The 21,351-nt window shown below is 37.9% G+C and overlaps 1 protein-coding gene across 1 annotated transcript in view; it reads left to right on the top strand.

The window, feature by feature from the left end:
- The window catches only part of CPQ (carboxypeptidase Q), a 138,783-nt gene that overhangs the window by 62,789 nt on the left and 54,643 nt on the right, over positions 1-21,351 (top strand). Inside the window, exon 4 of the mRNA XM_026843569.1 lies at positions 18,604-18,715. Within this exon, the coding sequence (XP_026699370.1) occupies positions 18,604-18,715 (112 nt within the window). The remainder of the gene's footprint in view (positions 1-18,603; positions 18,716-21,351) is intronic.

Genomic DNA, 21,351 nt, shown 5'->3' on the forward strand with positions numbered 1-21,351 from the left:
GGAAAAAAAAACCCAAAAAATTCCAACCAAACCTTTCCCTGCTTAACTGAGAATCACTTAATGCATTTGGTTAAGATGACTTTTGAAAGCAGCTAAGTTTAGGAGTGATCAGCTAGCTTGAAGTAATTTCAGCTGTTTAAATCTAGCAGCACTGAAACTGTTTAAATTGCTGTAAATACAGTTTTAGTGGTTTGAAAGAATCTTCTTTGTCTGTAATTACATTTTCATTTAAATGTGTCTTCTCTCAGGGTGGTGCATTTTGTTGAGTTATGTGAAAGTTACAACAAAATTCTTTTAAAGACAGTTTGTCCAGCTTTGGGATAAAATGGGATCTAGCTGTATTTACAGCTAAGTGTCTCATGGAAAAGACAGATGAATTGACTATCTGCTGTCTATACATCATGATGATACTGGAAATTTGAGGATATTGGTCCTAATTGCTAGCTATTTACATGGAAAGTTAATGCATGGAGCATGTTATATAAACAAAAAGAAGTAATAAATACTGTAAACATTGCTTGGTTCAGATGGATGCACTCAGACTAATCAAAACTATATTTAAACTGTGTTAGCTGTGTTTAGACAAGATCCAAAAAAATTGTTTCTTGGCTGCTGTAGAGAAGGCTTATATCCAGCTTCAAAGGTATTTACATGGGGTCAGGGTCTTCTTATGCTTCCCTTCTATAAAAGCCATGAGAAAAAAGCTGTGTCCTCCTCTGCTTTCCCACTCTGCTGATATAAATGTTATTACTTGCTCTGAAGTCCTGAATGCATTGTTCACTAGTTCTATTATGCATCCCCTTTCATAAAAATTAAGGGGCTCCCACCCTCAGCTACGCTAGTCCAGATAAAAATGTTTTAGGTTATTGTACATCTTTTACTCAAATTTTAATTTTGTAATCTGTTAGCACTGTCCCCTGCTTCCCTTGTGCTTTTATTTATTTTTTTTAAATCTGTCAAAATTTACATTTTCTTGTTTTGCTGTAGGAGGTGTTATTTAGCGTGCCATCTATTACACAATTTAGGTATGTAGCTGATGCTCAGTTGCTCCAAATACTGCATGAGAAGCATCCTTCCAACAAGTACTAGGGGGGGAGAAGCTTCAGACCAGACCATGAGGCATACACAATAGCTTCTTTGTGCCTGTGGTTAACATGTTCCAACTAATAAATCAAAGCCCTTGCCAAAGCCCTTGACACTGAAAATGTAATATTTTTCAGTAAATATGTATGAACGATGAAAAAAAATTGCAACCTAATTAGTAAAATGTGACCCTTGCAGACATAAGAAATCAGACCATGTTCTTTGTTTACTAACCTGCTGCCCCCAGAATATTGCTTGGAGTCATTCTCTGTAGAGACTCATGCTTCTCTGGCAAAACTCGCAGTCTGTTGTGGTAGGCATCTTTGTTTTGAGAGAAATGAGCATATCATCTGTATACACAGGGAACAGCTTTCTTGAGAATCAGTCAGACTGCATACTACACCAAATCCAATCATTGTCCCCTGCAGATGTAAAGTACACATCTTTTGCATTGCCTAAAATCAGTGTAACCTATGCAAACAGTGCTTTTTAATCAACAAGTGATCTCCCACTGTGATAGGGAGAGAGAGGGAATATACAGGAATGCTGGACACATCACTAAACACCATGGAAATTATTCAGATGTTGTGATGGATTTTGGGAAACTCCATGAAATAAGATAGTCCTTGGTTGTAGATTCAATTAGAGAAAAAAAAATATTAACCCTCCCCACCCCAAACAAACTTACAATACAGTCCAGACCCTGCAGTGCAGATCTTGTGGACGAGAGAAGTGGGACTAACATATTTTTAGCTCATATATTAATTTCTTTGGATATCTCTGACATCGTATGTTGTCTGGATTAAAATAAATTGTGTTCAAAAGGTTGTTTGTGTCCTGTATCTAAACAAACCCAGGTATATATTCACTGGAATTTCAACCACTGGTCACTGTTAAATATTCCTAATATGATAGTAGTACAATTAGTAATGTTCCTTCTACTGAGAGCCTTGGAAAAGCAGTTTTCTTTCTATGACTGATTGGCATGAAGAAAATGACTTTAAAAATATATATATATATAATACTAGTCTGAAGTCAGAAATATGATTTAATCTCTAGTAAATTATAGGTTTATGAAAAATTGTGTATAAGGTTCTGGATTTAGGGGGTAAGCAAACACTTTTCAAAAACTGAATGCAGGAGCACTGAGGGTAGATTCTTTGTTTTACATTAACACATTATTATTACTGGCCTATATAATCTCACCATCAGTATTTACCCTCAAGTATAAGAAAATGTACTTCTCTGGTTTTGGTATATTTCTGGATTCCGCAATGTTACTTCAGAAGAGGAATTTGCTCCAAATGTCATGCTAAATGAACTTTAATCTTGTAACACTCTATTGTATTTTGTATGTGCATGCACTTTCTTATATTGAAAAACATGTGCATCTCATTTTATATATAAACTGTTGTTGATTTAAGTCTTTGATGATCTGAGATTAGATTTAAGGACTTGTGGGACGTTTAAGAGTACTTGAAATGTTACATGTTCTGATTAAAATGTGTACCCATGTCATATCTGAAGATATATGGCCCATTATGAAGTTCTGAAGATGAATGGTGCTTTATGAAGTGTTTTCTGGTTTTCTTCTCTGTGTCCTCCATGGTGGTCAAGATGTCAATAAATAGGCTCTCAGGGCTGAATTAACTGAGAGGAAATTGGAGTTGAATATTGGAAAGGCAGGAGAAAAGACTGAAATTGGATGATAAAGTAGCTTTCCAGGGATATGATAAAATGCTTGCATGTCTCATTTTCACTGTCTCCAGTTGCCAGAGGTTGCTCTCTCCCCTCCATCCTTACTGTGAGTATTCATTTTCCTGTCTTTCAGGTAAAGTTACTCTGATTCAGCCTGTGTTGGGCAGAAGAAGAGGAGAGGAACATCTTTAGGAGAGAAATGCTCTCTCTTTTGATTTGTCTGGTAGCCACAATGGCCCACTGAAGATGTCTGACTCCTCACACCTGTGAGAGAAACCCTGTCAAGTGAGAGCAAGCAGAGGAAGGTCTCCACATACTGTTACAGCAGCCATGGTGAAGGTGTTGTGTGGTGACACCAAGACAACCCTGTGATGGGAAATCATTAGCATCTCTAGCACAACTTTTTTTATTACTTAAAACACCTTTTTAACACCCATCCCTTGCCAGTGCAGTTCCTGATCAATGTACCTTGAGCTTTTGTTGTGTTTTGTCCTTCTTCCCAGGGGAAACTCAGGTCTCTCATAACCACTTAAAAGCTTTTCTGCAGTACATTTACAGCCTAGTTTTTGGTCTTGGTTTTGTTTCTCAGTGTTTCCTTAGGGTAATTTGGAGAGATTGTGTCCTTAGTACAAGAATCTGCCAAAGCTCAATAGACAGATGTCATTGTTGAGGCAATCTAGCATACTTTTTGTGTGTGTCTAAGTGTGTTTTCTGAACTTTCGGTACTCAATTGTGCTTTCACTGGTGACATGCTCAGAGCAATGGCCATGTTATAACACCACCAGCTAATATCTGTTCCCAGCAGCAGTTTATATGAATTTCTTCCCCTCAAACCTATGCTGATTTGGTGATACTGGCAACAAGTCCTGGGCAATTTGGTGGCATGCTTGAATTGGAGTAAACCCTTTCTACAGAATTGTGGAAACTTTTTATCTGCAGATTTTTCTTTACTTCATTTGACTTTCTTACTGTTTCTAGTAAGTTGTTTCCTTGGGTCTTGTTAAAGAAATAAAACATTAGGTAGCTTTTTTTTTGGAAAGACTTGTTTACTGGAGAATGTAGAATAACTCTGAATCAGTTGTGGAATATAAATTAACTCTAAGGCTGATTGTTAGATTGCAAATTTTGTAGGTAGAGTTCTAGAAATATTTCAGTTCTGTGTCTTTTTGCCTTATATGTGGCTCAATTACAATTATAATGGTGTATTTATGGTAGCAGTGCTAGTATTGAATGTCCTGCAGCTGGGAGGAGTAAACATTAGTTACTAGAGTGAGATCTGCAACTACACACTGGGTTATGTGAATGTAGGTGGTTTCAGAAAATGAGCATGCAGCTTAGTTGTTTGGGGGATATATGCACAGCAGAGGACATACTCTTTGGAGCAGCTTTTTCCAAGAGGGTGTCTGACACCTGTTACTCACGTGAGTTATCCTGCCCAGCTGAGGGGTTTCAGTATGACAGGAGTAGCAGTCCACTAGCAGAGCAGTTTTGCTTTGTTCTAGATAATTGAACGACTTAATTTGCATTTAGTTTCATTTGTAACATGCAAAGTCCAGGTGAACACTTTTGCTTACTGTTGTTCAGGAAGATGAGCCTAATAAATGCTCTAGTTTCCTACTTGTCCTAACCTTATTTTGCAATCAGCGTTTTCCAAGGACATTACTAAAATTTTCTCAATGTTACCATCTTTCAATGAACCAGTGGCTGACATTCCCTTGGTCTGTCTCTGCCATATGTGGACAAAAACGGAATTGTCTTTATAAAAGCTTCAGTCTCTTGAGAAAAACATGGTGGACATAAGAAATTCTGGCCAACATTCAAGCATCTTTTTCTTCTTTCAACAGGAATGAAGCATCCAGCAATGCCTTGGAAAGTCATTAATAAATTTTATAAAACATCAGTGGAAGGAGAAGGGTTTAGAGAGAACTACAAATTCCTATCTGTTATTCTGAAATTGTTGTGTTATTAAATCCACTAATGTGAGAATAAAAATTGCTGAATGCATGCCAATGATAAACATATGAACCAGATTTTTCATACAGTTACGTCTGATAACAAGGACTGGAGTGGCTGCATTAGGAGAATCTTGTTTCTCATGCCCCTAATTCTCTGTTTGCAATCCTGTCAGAAGTATATTTAAAGGCTAGAATAAGTTTCCTTTAATATTCAGCCATTAAAATATTTAAGCAAGTACAGCCCTGATAAAATCTTAACCAAACATGCCTTTCAAGTTTATTAATCCGGGACATACAATCAGTTTTGTGTACAACTGTGATAACAGTTGTGTTTCATTTTGAAAGTTAGAGGCACAAAAACTAATAAAATTAGAATAGAAGCCTCTGAGAACAGTGCCTGAAGGAGAAATTAAATTAATTTCAACACAAACAGATATGAAATGAAGTACAAATAGAACAGGAGTAATAATTTTACTATGACACAAGGTTTCATTAAAAAAATCTAACAACCTTTATTGCATTTAGTGTCAGGGTTGTGGAGGCTAAATGAATATAGAGTATTTTTGGAGGTGATTGAAGACTGATGTCTAATAACAGTCAGTGGTGCTTGCCAGCTGGTTAGCCACTGCTATATAGATGTCAGAATCTCTGTGAACATACATTCCTCTGTCATGTGTGGAATTCGGGAGTGCAGGAGTAGTTATGTAAATAAGTTATTTCAACTTGCAGCTGTAGGAGGAGAAATAGAGGGACATGGCATTGGAAATGAGACACAAAACCTTTCAGATGAAAGCCAGGGACTCAAATCTAAGGTGAGGTGATAGGGAGTATTAGCACTGACAGATTTTGAGTGGCCTAGGGACATAAATGTGATGTTAAGTCAAGTAGACAGAAACCCACATCACACAAACCCATCTGTATAACCTGGACCTAGCTGGCATTTCTGGTGTTTTTCTTTCTGATTCCCTCTCTGTTGTTGGACATGGGGAAAAAAAAACCTGCTGTGAACATTTTTACAAGCTCAAAAAGCTTCCCATGCTATGGAGAAATTTGTGCCTGTGAAAATGTCAGAGATGATACCAACCTGCATCCGTTCCTTATCTGGTTGATAGAGGGGAGATGGAGACCAATGTGCAAAACACAGCTTGGCTTGATTCCAGAGAGTGGCTGTGAGGACACCTCTCCCACTTTCAGGATGAGTGCTGTAATCATTCTGCATATGCCTTCCAATGAATACTAAAATGTTTCACACAAGCTGGACCATTTCAAATGAAGATAACTTACTTTTTCTGGTACCCTGCCTGTGGTAATCACACCATGATTTTGGAAAGAGGCATGACAAGGGACTTGTTGATCTTCTCCCCTTCTCTTTACTGCAGTTGACTTATTTTTCATTTTTCTCCAGGGTTTGTCCAAGAGCTGTCAGTTATCCAGCTGTTGTCTGTTCTGTGCAAGGGAAGCACTGGTGTGTGCCTGCCATAGAAACATAGAATAGTTTAAATTGGAAAGGACCATTAAGGTCGAGTCCAACCATTAACCTAACACTGCCAAGTCCACCACTAAACTGTGTCCCTAAGTGCCAAATCTACACATCTTTTAAATACTTCCAGGGATGGTGACTCCACCACTTCCCTGGCCAGCCTCTTCCAATGCTTGACAACCCTTTTGGTGAAGAAATTTTTCCTGCTACCCAATCTAAACCTCCTCTGGTACACTTGATGCTATTTCTTCTTGTCCTATTGCTTGTTGCTTGGGAGAAAAGACCACCACCCACCTTACTACAGCGTCCTTTGAGGTAGTGGTAGAGAGTGTTAAGGTCTCCTCTCAGCCTCCTTTTCTCCAGGCTAAACAACCCCAGTTCCCTCAGCTGTTCTTCATAAGACTTGTGCTCTAGACCTTTCACCAGCTTTGTTGCCTGTCTTTGGATATGCATTTGCATGTATTAAAAGATGGCAACAGGCAGTAGCCATACAGTGCCCAGATGACTCAAACACTTGAACTGTTTTCCATCCTTGTGGTATGCCGAATGCCTTGAAGTGTGTGTTGCCACTGTTTTTTCCTGCTTTGCCTCAGCTGTACTTTGCAGCAGGTTTTCCAAAGTCTCCTGCACTCCAAATGCATTCCAGAGCTCCTTCATTACTGGTCCTAATAAATGAAATCTCTTTAACTTTGAGCAGAAATTCCACCCTGGGAATCATCCTGACAACACTTGTCTCATCTGGTCTTTTATCAAAATTGTTTTGAGTTTGAAAAATCAGCCTCTTCTCCATCTTGGTGAAAACTTGTGTCACACACACTTTAAATTTCACAGTAGTATATAAACAAAGAAATTAAGGACACAAACATGAAGTGTGAGATATCACTTTGTATCAAAACTCCAGGTTTTTGAGATACACTAATGGGAACTGAGTAGGGAAATCTGTCAATGTTTTTTGCAAGTATTTAGCTGTGTCTCTGAGAATACAGCTCTTCAGTTTCTGTGGGGCTGTGAACAAGTACTAGAAATTGTGGACTAAAGTTTTGTTTGTGTAAGGAGATAAATCTACAGTAATTTCAACATAAAACAGGGTCTTTGAGTCTTCACTTCTTATTAGTTTCCATGAATGCTGTCATAAATACAGGAATAAATGTTAATCTTCATGTATCCTTAAATAATAAACAGTTGTTTAGTCCCATTTTACTGATAAAGAGCTCAATACAATATAATTAATTCATTTGAATTTAGAAATGAGAAATTAATGATTTTCTAAGTCCACATTTAAGCCTCAGTGGAAGTGCTGTTTTAATGATCAGAAACTAGAAGAAACTGAAGGGACTGCAATTGGTGAAAGAAGACTTGTAATCTGAAAATGATGTTGAAACTTTGAAGACATCTCATACAATATGTAAAGCAATTCTTTTAGGGTCAGTGTAAGATAAAGACTTTTTTCATGTTGCAAGCAGAGTAACGTTCTGATGTTTCTATGGGTTCTTGCATTTAATGGTTCATAAAACTTCTGCCAGTAAAATACTATATTTAAGATTACAATTGGACTTTAGCTGTCTAGATCTTGAAGGACATACTTGGGTTTGGTAGAATTGATTTGCAAGTTGTTCTGCTTTTTGTGTCTCTTTAATGAAGTTTTCAGAGAAAAAAAAAAAGTGGATTAGTTATAGAGCCAGAAGAAAATGCGAATTATTAATTCTGGAATCGGTGTCATAGTTACAAAAAGAGACTTCTGGAGATCATGTAGTCTGACCCTGTGCTCAAAAACCAGGTCAACTACAGCAGGTTGCATAAGGCTTGAATATCTCTGGATAGCAGTTCCAATGTTCTACAACCCTTGTAGTAAAAAAGGTTTTTTGTTATTTTTAAATAGAATTTCTTCTATTTCAGTTTATGCCTGTTACCTCTTGTTCTCTACTGAGAAGAGTCTGGCTCCATCTTCTTTACACCCCTTATCAAGTATTTATACACATCAGTGGGACTTCCCAAGCATTCTCTTCTCCAGTCTCAGCTATGTCAGATATTTCAGTCCCTTCATCATTCTGTGGCCCTTGATTAGACTTATTCCAGTATATTCATTTCTTTTTCTGGGGGAGCTCAGAACTGGACACCACACCCAGATGTGTCTCTTCAGTGCTGAGTGGAGGAGGGGAAGGATCACCTCCCTTGACCTGCTGGCAATACTCTGCTTTATGCAGCCTGGGTGCTGTTGGGCATGAGCACATTGCTGGCTCATGGTCAACTAGTTGTCAACCAGGACCCCCAGATCCTCCACCAAGCTGCTTTCCAGCTGGTCAGTGCCAGCATGATCCTTGAAAATTGGACAGTTCTCCTGAACCCTTTTTCTCTCCAGTGCTCGTTCCCATAGGATTCTTACAAGCAGGTCCTCGTACAGGCTAAACTCTACGATCCTAAGTCCACCATCTTACGTTCACTGCAGACCTTCACACCCAAAATCAGTTCTTCCTTGTTTGTAAGTATGAGGTCCATCAGAGCATCTCCCTCAAGGGTTCCTCAGTCACCTCTGTGAGGATGTTGTCATCAGTGTACTCCAGAGAACTCCTGGATGGCTTGTGCCCTGCTGTGTTGTCCCTCCAGCACATATTTGGGTGGTTAAAGTCCACCATGAGGACCAGGGCCTGCAAATGTGGAGCCTCTTGCATTTCTCCGAAGAAAGCCTCATCTACTTCTTCCTCCTCATGCTATCTGTAGCAGACGAACTGCAGTGTCACATGGTGGTCTACCAACTAATCCTGACCCACAAGCTCCCAGCTGACTTGTCATCCAGCCCCAGGCAGAGCTCCAGAAGATCCCACTGCTCTCACACGAAGGGCAACTCCTCCTCCTCATCCTTCCATCCTGTCCTTCCTAAAGAGCCTTCACCCATCATTTGCAGTCCTCCAGTCACACAAGCTATTCCACCATGGCTCTGGGACCCCAGTGAGATGGCAGCCCTGCAGCTGCACACAGCTCCCTTCCTCCTGCCTGTGTTGCATGTGTTGGTGTTTCAGTCACCACTTTGTTGTAACTTCCTACTCCCACAGTGGATTGCTGCACTTCTGGAAATGCGTGAAATTAGCGCTGCTTTGAGAAGTTTATTGTGCAGTTTAAGAGAGAAGTAACATGTGTATGGGAAAGAAAAAAAAATTATGTACACATTAAAAAAAATCGTTAAGGAATATTAAGAATCTTAAAAAAAAACTGTGACAAATAAAAGAATAATCCTAGCAAAATTCTGAGAAAAACTGTGCATGTGCCAGGAATGTAGGATAGTAATAAAATGAAAAATTGACTATTTTAGCATACTATACAATGAAATCCTTTAAGTAGCAGAGGAAATAATGGCAAGAACTTGGCCTATGCATGGATTTGTGGTCTAAAAGGGCAACATCAGAAGAGCCTTTGTCATAGGCTGGAGTTGTAGCTGTGAATCTGTGACCATGAGAGGAGGAAATTTTTGCCATCAAATCAGAGAGGCGTGAAGCCATCTCCCGTTAGAGAGCAATGAGGAGAAGAGACATCACCAGTTCTGATAGATCATTGTGAGTATAGAAGTGGGATGATGAGACAGTTTCAGGAGAACTGATTATGTGATCAGCACTCCTTTTAGTATGTGTAATGGTGAGGGACAATGGTGTGGTAAGAGGCAAGAATTTCATTGCCATTGTGTTCAGCTGGTGATGATGAATTAAGTAAAAGCTTCTGGAGATGTAAAACTACGAGGCAGGCTTGGGAGCTTACAGGATTCAAAATTCAGTTTGGCTTTTGAATGCTGTAGTGAGGGCCCAGTAGGGCACATTTTAAAAAAGCTTGTGTTGTAATAGATATTAAGAAGAATATTTTACTAAGAGAAAACATTGAAACAGTTTGCCCAGAAAGGTTGTGGCATCTCCTTCTTTGGAAATTTTCAGAACTTGACTGAACAAGTGAGTGATCAGATCTAAGTTGACCCTGCTGTAAGCAGGGTGTGGAAGTCGATGATCACCCAGAGCTCCCTTCCAACCTCAAGTATTCTCTGATGCTTGGTGTCTGACACTGGGTCATAAGTATTATGTTATGTTTTGAAGTCTCTTCTCTTGTAGCCCTCTGCTCTTATTACAACAATCTAAGGTTTTTTTGACTTGCTTCCATCTGCAATCTACTTGGGGGATTTGTAAAATTAAGTCTATTTTCTTGAGGGACAATTCAGGCATGGCTATCCAGGATAGCTTTCAGGACATTTTAGGTCATCAGAATGCTCTAAGGCAATACTAGCAGGGCATGGGTCTGACTTGAGGGGTTCTCTAGTGTTCTCAAAAGGAAACAATAGGTTTGTAATTTTTTGAGAAAAATCTACAATTTTTACAGTTTTGAAAAGGGGTGCTTGCCAGCAGTACATACTTTCACAGTGTACAAGTAGGACAATTTTTGTAAATGCTTCAATGAAAGAAGTAGCACTAGGCATTAGTGTTTATTTTAGCTGAAATTAATTTTGATATCTGATAAAAGAAATTTCAAAGATAAAACATTAGAGAATGTTACTAGATTTGTATTAATGTGGAATCATATCCCTATTGCTTTAGGAATTATATCCTTCAAGTGAAAAACATATAATACAAAGATTCTAAATTATAAATTAACCCCTTTCTTCATACACAAATCATCTACTACGTGTGTAAGGGAAGTCTTGCTTTGCTAAGTGTAGAAGAAGGATTGTTTCTGTCTGCACATCAGGTCAGATGCTGTTTCAGCTTTCATCCAGGGGTATTGCAGAGATTCTTTGCTATGCTTTGAACTAGAAAAATAGCAGCTACAACATCATCTGTATCAAGGGTAAGTGATATTTCAGTGATACCACGTTTTGTTTAGAGGTAGTTATTGTTACAATTTTTCCTCTTAAAACAGGTAGAGGCAGACTGAAATACATAAATTAAAATCCTTATTTTCAAAATACAGTATTGTGAAATTGGTATTATTTCTGAAATATTACAAGTCAGGAAATAGGAAATAAATGATTCTAGCAAACTTAAATATGGAAATGGTAAGTCTTAAAATTCAACATTTAGTATGAAAATGGTAGTCATTTCAATACTTGGTTATCTTTTGAATGCTCATATAGTATCTATGTCTCATTACCTTTACTACAATTCTCTTATCAGTAATATTTCATTTTCAGAATAATTTTCTCCTTCACTGTCTATATGCCATAAATGATACCAACCCATGCTATTTAACTACTCAGTGGTTTTGAGATTCACTTCAAACAGGAAGGTTTGGTTGCAATACTTTCTGAGAACACTTTATTTTCAATCACTTTTAAAGTAGAGATTCAGCTTTAAAGAGTTTACTGTATATTGTGACACAGAGGCTCTTTGAAGGTTAATCAGCTTTTTAGAAATAATAGGGTTGGATTCTTGTGTGACTGAGTCACTTCTGTTTCATGTGCAGATCTATCATTTAATCAGAAGCTTGGAATTTAAGACTTACTACACTGGGTATTAAGTAGAAAAGACAGTTTTTGTTTTAATCATTTTTTCTTTCTGAACTTCACTGTATCTTTAGGACTGTAAATTAGTTGAGACAGCTAGACTGATTATTTAAGAACCATTCCTAATGTGCATGAAATCTAATAAAAGGAGCTGCACAATGAAGTCATATTATTTGGATACTAATAAGCTAAAAACTAATTTGAAGAAATATTCTTATATATACAAAATAAAATCCACTAAATGTAGTAATGTTCCTGATTTACATTTAGGACATGATTTAATCCAATTGCAGTTTTAACTGGAGGCAGTTAGTGTTTTCTTAAAGGCAACTGCAGAAACTCACAAATCTTTTTTCACATATTTGTAACCCAAGACAAATATTTGTGAAATGGTCAGAGCAGACTTTCACAAAGAGTTTTTACCAAAAAAGTTTTTTTTACAACTGAATAGCTCTGATACAGCTCTGTGCTTGAATTTAGCTGCTGAAGTTGATGGAATTACACACAATAGAGTAGACCTGTGTTTAAATATAATGGGACAAAGGTGTTGTGTTTGTTTTTTTTTTTTCTGGTATTAATGAACCACACGTTTTTAAATACAGGAGAGTTTATATTCAATTATATATATATATATATATTCTTATATATATATCTAACCTCACATGTAAGTCTTAATTCTAATCCCATGCCATATAGTGCTATGTTGCTGATGGGCACTCAACTTTGTCAGTTTTGTCTTTCCTAAATGTTGAGATGCTGATCTTGAAATTATGGTAATATAGATACAAAATGCAGTGTCCAGGCAAGAACTATTTAAATTATTATCTTTATTATGCAATGCTTGAGAAGTTTTCTTCAAATCTCTATCCTGCTGTTGGAAGAACTGGGTTGGATTCCAGAAAGGAAGATGATGTGTGATGCATTTGCTCCAGTCTGTGTGCTGCTACAGCACAGGATTACAAGTTCTGATTGTTTAGATTTCAGAAGGCCTTTGATGGAAAAGCCAAGGGATTGATTTACAGAATCTTATTTGCATGATGCACATAAATAACTCTTGTAAATATTTTAAAACTTGAGGAATGTTGGTTTGTATACAGGAATGTGGTTCTGCCTGGACACTAAGTATCAAGTAGGAGGGTCTGACAACTCTTAATTTGTCATTTGTCATTTGTTTTGCTGTGTGAGTTGAAGAGAGAAAGGTTTGAGGTGGAATAGGGAAGAGAATCGGTCAGGACAAAAACCCCTAATTACACACCAACATTTTATTCCATTAAGACACCAGGACTTTTTCCTAAAAAAAGGGAAAAAGAATACAGTCTGTAGATTAAGAATTACTTTAAAAGAAGAAGGTTGATGAGGACACCAGTGCCAGTTTTGCTACGTGGGTAAGCAGTAGAAGAGCCTATTTCTTGGTGTTGTAATTTTCCAGAAGATATTTGCAAGCACTACCGTGGATGATGCTAATACATCCTAAAACTGCCATACCAGATTTAGTACTCTTAATTTGCAAATCTGTATATATGAAGACTTTATTTAATCATAGTTTTGAAGGCAAGTTAAACATGATGGGCTTAAATATAGTCCTGCCAGCTGTTTTATTTGCCTACTAGTTAGGTACATGATATGCTGCCTTTCTCTCTTCCGTTGTTCTCATGCTGTTAACACAGTGAAATGAAGAAAATCTTTAGATCCTTATAAACTGAAGCCATCTGGCAGTTCATAGTTGTCATGCTATCCAAATGGTTAGATTACACAAAATGTACTCCCTATGCTTAGCAGCACAGGCCTGAATTTGGTGCTGGGTTTAAGCTGTGATTAAGAGCTTTTCAGTCATGGTTTAGTTAGCATCAGAAATTTTGTCTGGCACTGGGGAAGATAGGAAATTGTGAAGTGAGAGAATGTTTGTGTGAGTAAAAAGAGTAATGAATATCTCGGGAAGGAGAGAATTTATAAGCAACTTTTGGACTGGATTGAACAGGGGATCCTAATTCTTCTGTTTTCCTCTAATTTTGGTCCAAACACAAATTAGCTGTCTCTGGTATTCATATGTGTAACCTATGTATTGTATAAATATCTCATGCACTGGGAAAGGATTCACACAGAAAAAATACCAGGTCAAATAATATAAGACCTTATTGTGGTACCTAGAGCTTAAGATGGACCTATTTAGAAGCAAGCTGGAGAAAAACAAACTACAAAAATTTGAATAGAATTGCTTTTCATGAGTTTTCAGCTAATTGGGAACTGGGCTGGAACACCATAGACCTGTGCTGCCTGAGCAAACGACTCACTCTTGGCAACATCTGGCTGAAAATGTGGATTAGCAGTTGAAAATAAGTTACAGTCTAGAGCACTTCACTGCTTTAGCTTGAAGTTTTGGCATACAGACACTTGGAGTTTGAATGTGTCTTGGCTAAAGATGCTTGATCTGGTTATAATATCCTGTTTAGTTCTTGGTTATCCCATTCTCTGTGTATGTGATCCTTGTTTAAGTTTTCTGCCCTCTCCATAAAGTTAAGGTGATCCTTATCTTCCCTGTCTGCTGCAGGAAGATGTACGGAAAAACGCTTTTGAGTGGTTTGGATAATGAAAGTTATTACTAAGCTTTTCTAAGAGAATGTGTTGATAGCCAGATTCCATCAACAGAGGCCCTACTTTGTGGATGCTAACGTCCATCCATGAAGCCTTACTCATCCATGCAGGGCAAAGATGAATGATTACTTCATTACTCTCCCATTACCATCTACCTCAGTGACATGAAATAACTTTGCATGGTGGTTTAATACAAATGGTATTCTACAACTTAATACAAATGGTATTCTAGATTAAATTCTGTTATTGTAAATGTTACTTACAGTTCTTTTCTAATGTTTACTATTTATGATTTCAAATTTTGCATAGAAATAAGTCCTTGCATTATACCTCTACAGGACCAAGTGAGATTGCAGAGACTTTAATAAAAAGTGGAGTAGACTTTCTTTAAAGTTCCCCCAAACTAAGCAGAAAATAGTTCACTTACATTTTATGAAGGTATTGTGTGGCAAATACAATAGGCATGTGTGACTATGGAATAGGAGATTATTTTTTAATGGCAAAAGCCATCCTGGTTAGAAAAGGATAACTTCATGACATATGCAAATGTATGTGAATGGGTGGTTCCTCTTCCTAATCTTCTTGCGTTTAAAATGTAAAATATATAAATATATGTTTATATAAATATGTAAAATATAATTTTAAAATATTTCAATATGCTTGTTTGAAATGCTGGGCATGACTTAAAGGCATCCAATAGAGGTCTAATGCTGGTGCAGAAGGAAATAGAATAACTCATCTTCTATTTGAAATGTTTCCTGCAGATTCACTTCTGTTGCATCGGCTTGGCACTGTGCCTAGGGTTGCGTTTCTTAGCTGTGTCACTGCAGGAAAGCCAAATCTTAAGTTGTCATGTTGCATTCAAGCTGCCTTATCCTAAATTTATTTTTGGTCAATTTGGCAAATGTGTATTGCTGTCTTTGTGCTGTCCTATACAGTTGCTTGTGGTTTCTCTGTATATTTAAAACAAGCACTTATACTTACATATACTTGCTTACATTGCTTTGCAGTGCTTACATTCTTTTGGCATGTGCTGACATTTCTGTACGAATGTTTTGTGCAAATGTAAGTGATTAGTCTGTGTGTAGATTTGGAGCTGAGAACCACACAACAGATTTGGAAAATGCAATAATCTTACATCCTTGAAAGCTTTAACTGCCTTTATTATTAGCCCACCTGTACAGAGACTTATGCTACTATAATTTTATACTATTTTAAATAATATAGTGGTTTAGAGTGAATTTCAGAAGTATTTCCATTCGTAGCCTGGACACATTAGATCTACTTAAAGACAATGATAAACATAGTAGTTTTGTTATTTTATGACTGTGTCTTATTTTAAGAATGTTTATGGATAGCTATCAGCAGAATCACTGAAACTCATTTTAGCAGCTGCTACAAAAGCATGATAGTTTAAAAAAACAACTGAAAAAAACTTTCACATAGAAGTACATTGGTTGTATTTATGTAATTACTCTTGGCATCAGCTTAAGTAAATTTAAGTAAAAGTTCATCCATAAAATTATCTCACTTTCTCAATCCACTTGAACCTTGATCTGTTTTGGTGTAATGTTCTGGAGTTGGCTTTACGATTGGAGTCTGTAACCCCAAATGGGATTACACCACCTTCTTCTGATTCAGAATTTCCTGCTATTGCAATGTGTTGTTTCACAGAAATGAGGAGTAATTTCCTCTCAGAAGCTCATGTTGAGATTGCTGCCAGGGAACAGTATTAGTGAGGTATTCTTTCACTGCTAAAGACAAGGCATCACTTCAATTGTAAACTTGGTTCTCTCGCAGTGAGTTTACAAACTTGTTCTAAATTTAACTGTTTCCCAGGAGAGTGAATAGTTATCTTCCTGAAACCAATTTTGGCTTCAAGAACAAACAAACCACATGGCAATTTTGCCATTGTGGAATAGACATCCTTTAGATCACAGATAGTTGTGTGTACACTGAGAGCCTTTTCTGTTCTTTTAAAAAAATTATTATTATTTCAAATTCCTTATTGAGTGAACGGTAACGAGTCTGCATCAGTCTGATGCAGGGTGTAATGTTGTTTGAGCTCTGTCCTCCATAGGCAGGTTGCAGTGGGGCTACACGTACATCCCAAGCTCTCAAAGCAGAGATCATTCATGCATTACCTTCACCACCTGCAAGCATGTCTATGTGCTCAGTCCTCCCTTATAAGAAAACAAAAAGAGGAAGGACTACCACAGTGAGCACTTCGCTGTGCTTTCATTGAAGAAAGGTTTCTACCTCTAAAGCTGGCATGCCTTTTCTTAGATTATCTGGTTTCAAGCTATGTTGCTATTGTAGCAGAGGGCTGCCACAGATTACCTCTACTGCAAGGCAGTGTCCCTGGAAAATGTGCTGTTTGCAGTCTTTCACACCAAGCCTGGGAGGATCATGACATTAAATTGCAGGAATACCTCCTGAGTAAATCTGAGGCTTCTACAGAAGGGCCTGCCATCCAAATTTACATGCTTTTGAAGGAGAGGAGATTAAATTCAAAAATTTAATTTTGAAATTAAGCCTGCACCATATCTGTCTACTACCAAGAAAATCAGTCTGTGCTGGAAAGCAAGCACATGTTAAAACTGGATAAGCAGAAAAGAGAATAGAAACATCTGAGAAGGAAAGCTGCAATTCAGATTTTAACCCCAAGCTTTTCCAGCTTCTAAGGCATGCCACTTCTGTGTTTTATAATACAAATATTTATAAACATTTCATAGCATATTTTCTAATTTTAAAGGGTTCTGGTGCATTCTGGTTGGACATATGGCAATTCAATGGATATGACTAATAATTTATCAGGGCCTTGTTTAATACAAAGGGACCTTTTAGTTGTGTTGCCTGAGTTTGTATTTGGTTGAATGAAAAAGCATGGTTGTTTGATAAGCACTTGATGATTTTTTGGCTTGCCGTGATCTGTTTATCCATTATTTTTAATAACCAGTGAAAATGTACTAAAATTTCTCTTATGTGAAGGGGAAAATAGAGGTCTTCGTGCCTGGGCTCCAAGTTAGTTCCTCCCAATCTTAGCTGCACACTTGACAGCATAGGCTTTCATCCTCCAGGGGTGATAATAGGAAAAGCTCATTATGTTCTCATTTTCAGTGCTAGAGTAGTTGTCCTGTGATAAATGAAAGCTGAGATGATATTCCAGGAGAATCTTAACCGTTAGGGAGAAGCAGGTGTCCGGAGGGCTGAGTATTTTTCACCTTTTTCTAGATCCTCCAACTCTGAGACTTGTTTGACATTAGCTGACCAGAGAGTAAGAAGCATCCCTTCATGTATGGCCAGTTCTGGGCAGGACACAGGCACATGCTCGCAGTGTTTCTTTGTTTTTCCCTCAGTGCTGAGCTGTCATATGTTGTCTTCTTCCACTTACACCCTATCCCAAGGGCACTCTTTACTGATACCAGTTCTTCAGAGATTCCTGGGGCACTGCAGTGGCTCACTGCTCTTGTTTTTATTCTGTTGCATCATTTTGCCACACTGCCTGCTTGTCCCAGAGTTCATGTCCCTCCTTGACCTCTCCATTACAATCACAGATCCATCAGCCTTTCAAGCTTCAGGTCCAGTTAGGAAACTGTCTCACTCCTGGTATTGGTCTGATGCTGCTTGTTGACATTTGAAGAGTTCAGATCTGAAAGTGTGTGTTTCTGGAGATACATATACTACTATACTGCAGCCACAAAACTTTCTTTGCAGACAACCCATCTGGGACTTGCTACCATGTCATTTTTAATTTAAAATATCTTTATGACTAATGGAACTATAAAATACCTTGTCATTGTTGTAGCATATAGGGGATCCAGTAATAAATTAGAAGTCCTCTGTGAAAAGTACCATAGATACATAATAAATCAACAACATCTGTCTGGGAACACCTCAGTGTAAATTCGTATTTCTTCCTTATGCACTCAAAAATAGGGTGAGTCGAATTTCATGCCTAAGGGCTTAGAGAGCTGGAATATGAAAGAATTTTCGCCATTCTGCAATATAGTAGTCTTCTATCTCTGTAAAGTATATGCTTTGTTAATGTATAAGACAAAACTTTACATTTAAACATTTCTCACAGCATATCTAGTTTGATTTAGGCAGTGGTTTAAAGCACTAGGATTATTTGGTCACCCCAGATTTATATTCAGTGACTAAAGAACAATGTTTTAGTTTTATTTGAAATGTTTCCTTCCTCCCCTTCTAAACTAAAACTTCAGATTTATGACAGAATCATTAAAATGCTTAAAAGCTAAACTAACTTTTCTGATTCAGTGTTTTGATGAAGATATGTTTTCTCATAATTGCTTTTCCAGATTGTATTGGTCAGTGGACATCTGGACAGCTGGGATGTTGGTCAAGGAGCTATGGATGATGGTGGTGGAGCATTTATATCATGGGAAGCATTATCACTCATTAAGGATCTGGGTAAATGTTCAATTTTAAAATATTTTGAATGCATTACCTTTCTAAGACATGTTGTCTATGCTGTCTAAACTGGATTTTCTATTTTATCCATTCCTCTGAGGGTAACTATTCATACTTAGTATAAATATTTTGAAAATTTGTCTGTTAAACTCCCTCTTTCATCACAGGGGTTATCCCAAAGCAACACAACAGTCATTGATCTAGAAAGTGCTTTGAGCCTGCGTTGTTACTGTTGTCATAGAATGAAAGTTCAGTGTAAGATCTAGGTACCTTAGAAGCTCCTTTTCATTTTGTCTTAATATGTCTCTCCCTATTAATGAAGATGAAGCTTTGTGAAGTCACAGATAACCATCTGATACTGTTCTCTGCCTTATTGTCATTCAACACATTCCTAAACTTTTCATTGGTTTACATGTTGCTTTTACAGCGGCTACTCAGTTAATTTAATTCCCAACCCCTTACCTTGCTCTTGATAACTTCCCAAGACAATTTTATCTAAGTCTCTCTCAAGAACATGTACCTAGGACCAGATCCGGGCAATGATCCTGCCTCTGGTCTTTCCCCTTCTTCTACATGTATAGAAGTTCGTATTTCAAATGTATATATTTCAGTGGTTTTGTTTTTTCCTTGAATGTTCTTCCTAAATATATTTACATCCTGCCTGGACTTGTTCCACCAAATATTGATAAATACATCTATACCATCAGACTGGTGCGTTCTCAGCTTTGCACTTCAGGGCTGATTTCCAGATTAATCTGCTTTTATGTTGCTGTGTGCTTGGGCTCTGCTTTGGACTGTGACAGCTCATTTCCTTTGCAAAGATAATCCAGGTCAGAGGAAGAACACACCTGAGTTTTACCACTACAAGGATACACTTCTGTGAAATTTGGCTTAACCATGGTGACCTGTTGAATGTTGTGGGCTCATATGTCTCATCAAGCCACATTTGACACTGAGGCTTTGCACACTGTAGTAACCTGCTACAATAGGTTTATGGGATGCAGGGCAATGTCTGTTTCCAGGGATCACTTCTTTGAATCATTCTTAGTAATCCGCAGGATGAATGGCTTCAGGAATTCGGTCTGTAGATCAGCTGGACTCTTCTGAAGTTGATATTCTAGCACACAGGCTGTTAACCCTGGACTTGCTGGTCTCCCTCTTCCAGTCTTTTGGCCCAGCAGAACTATGAATTGAACTAAATCCCCATGACATCAATGCTAACTATAGATAAAGAAGCAGAGAAAGAGGCAGCTTCTAGCCTGGATATGTCTGTTTCAGTAGTGCTGTGGATAAAATACTAGTGTGGACTTGCTCAGCCTACTGCCTCCTGGTTTGTATAGCCCTCCTGTGTGGGATCTGAAAGGCCAATTTCTTCAACTCAAGGGCTTCATCTGACGTGGGTAGAACTGAGCTGTAGACGATGTGTTATTGTAGAATGTCATGGTCTGCATATGCCTACATAGGGTATGTTTTGTGGGAGAGATGGTCCACAAGTTAAGCTGAGGTAAGGCTGGTGTATGTGCAAGAGGGAGCTGTGGTTGCACAGTCATCTGCCTGTGTTCTCCAGAAACCCAGCCTTTCAAAGTTTTGTCTGGTGTCCTGTTCCTAGTCTGCCGTGGCCTAGTTTGATTTCCGCCCTCCAAACTTCAAATTCCAGTCTTACTGCTTGATCTGTAGGTTTTTTGCTGGTTTTACTTCCATATGGGTTTTTATCACTATACCACTCAAAACTAGTTCAAAACAGACTTCTGAGATTGTCAAGTTGACATTCAGGGATGCTTTTCCAACCCTTCATCAGATGGAATCTATTTTTTTTCTCATTATTCCCTTTATCCAGAACTGTAAACTGTGGTCAAGAGAAATGCACCACATATTCATTGAAAACTAAAATCAGCTGCTGCTCCTGCTCTTAGCTCTGTCAGAATTTAAATAATAAACCAACTTTCCCTGCTTCCGATCAGAAAGATTTGTGTACTTGAACAGCCTCAGTGGAAGATCTCTTTGTAGACAAGCTCTGTTATGTGATTAGCCACTCTCATACTGCAGTGGTGAACATCAGACATCCCTGTGAATTCCTACCTTTATTTTGCATTATTTGAACCTCTTATGTCTTGTTTTGCCAGCCTCAGAATGATTGGAATATCAGTCTATGACCAAAACCAGAGTGCATCTGTTTTAATTTTTGGTCTTTTAAAAGTAAACTAAAGAGGATTCTTCCACAGAAGAATCCAGGCCTACTCCTTCTTTTAGTGTTTTTTAATCTTTATGATGCTTGGAAAATTGTCTATGCTCCCTCCACCTTCAGGAAAAAAACATAATTTGTACTTCTGTGTTTGCTGACTCTATTCCATTCAGAATAAACTGTTTTGTGTCTCTTAAGGGCAGGTTCATGGTGGCATTGTATAATTCTTACTCACTGGGTTTCCCTTCATGCATGACTGAAATACATCACTCTGCTTGTTCAAATATTTGATTTCCTCTAGTAGTAGCCTGTGTGTTTGCTGTACGATCTGTGGTGAAATGCTGTTTTCTCAGCTGGGAAATGCCGGAGCCTTTGCTGATGCCCTCTGTTCTGGCCAGCTGTTGTGTTTAGCTCTTCTAGTTATGCCAGTGTTTTGCAGGAGTGTAAAGCTAGG

Source organism: Athene cunicularia (assembly GCF_003259725.1).
Source record: "Athene cunicularia isolate RWA chromosome 2 unlocalized genomic scaffold, athCun1 chr2_part1, whole genome shotgun sequence".
Taxonomy (NCBI): domain Eukaryota; kingdom Metazoa; phylum Chordata; class Aves; order Strigiformes; family Strigidae; genus Athene; species Athene cunicularia.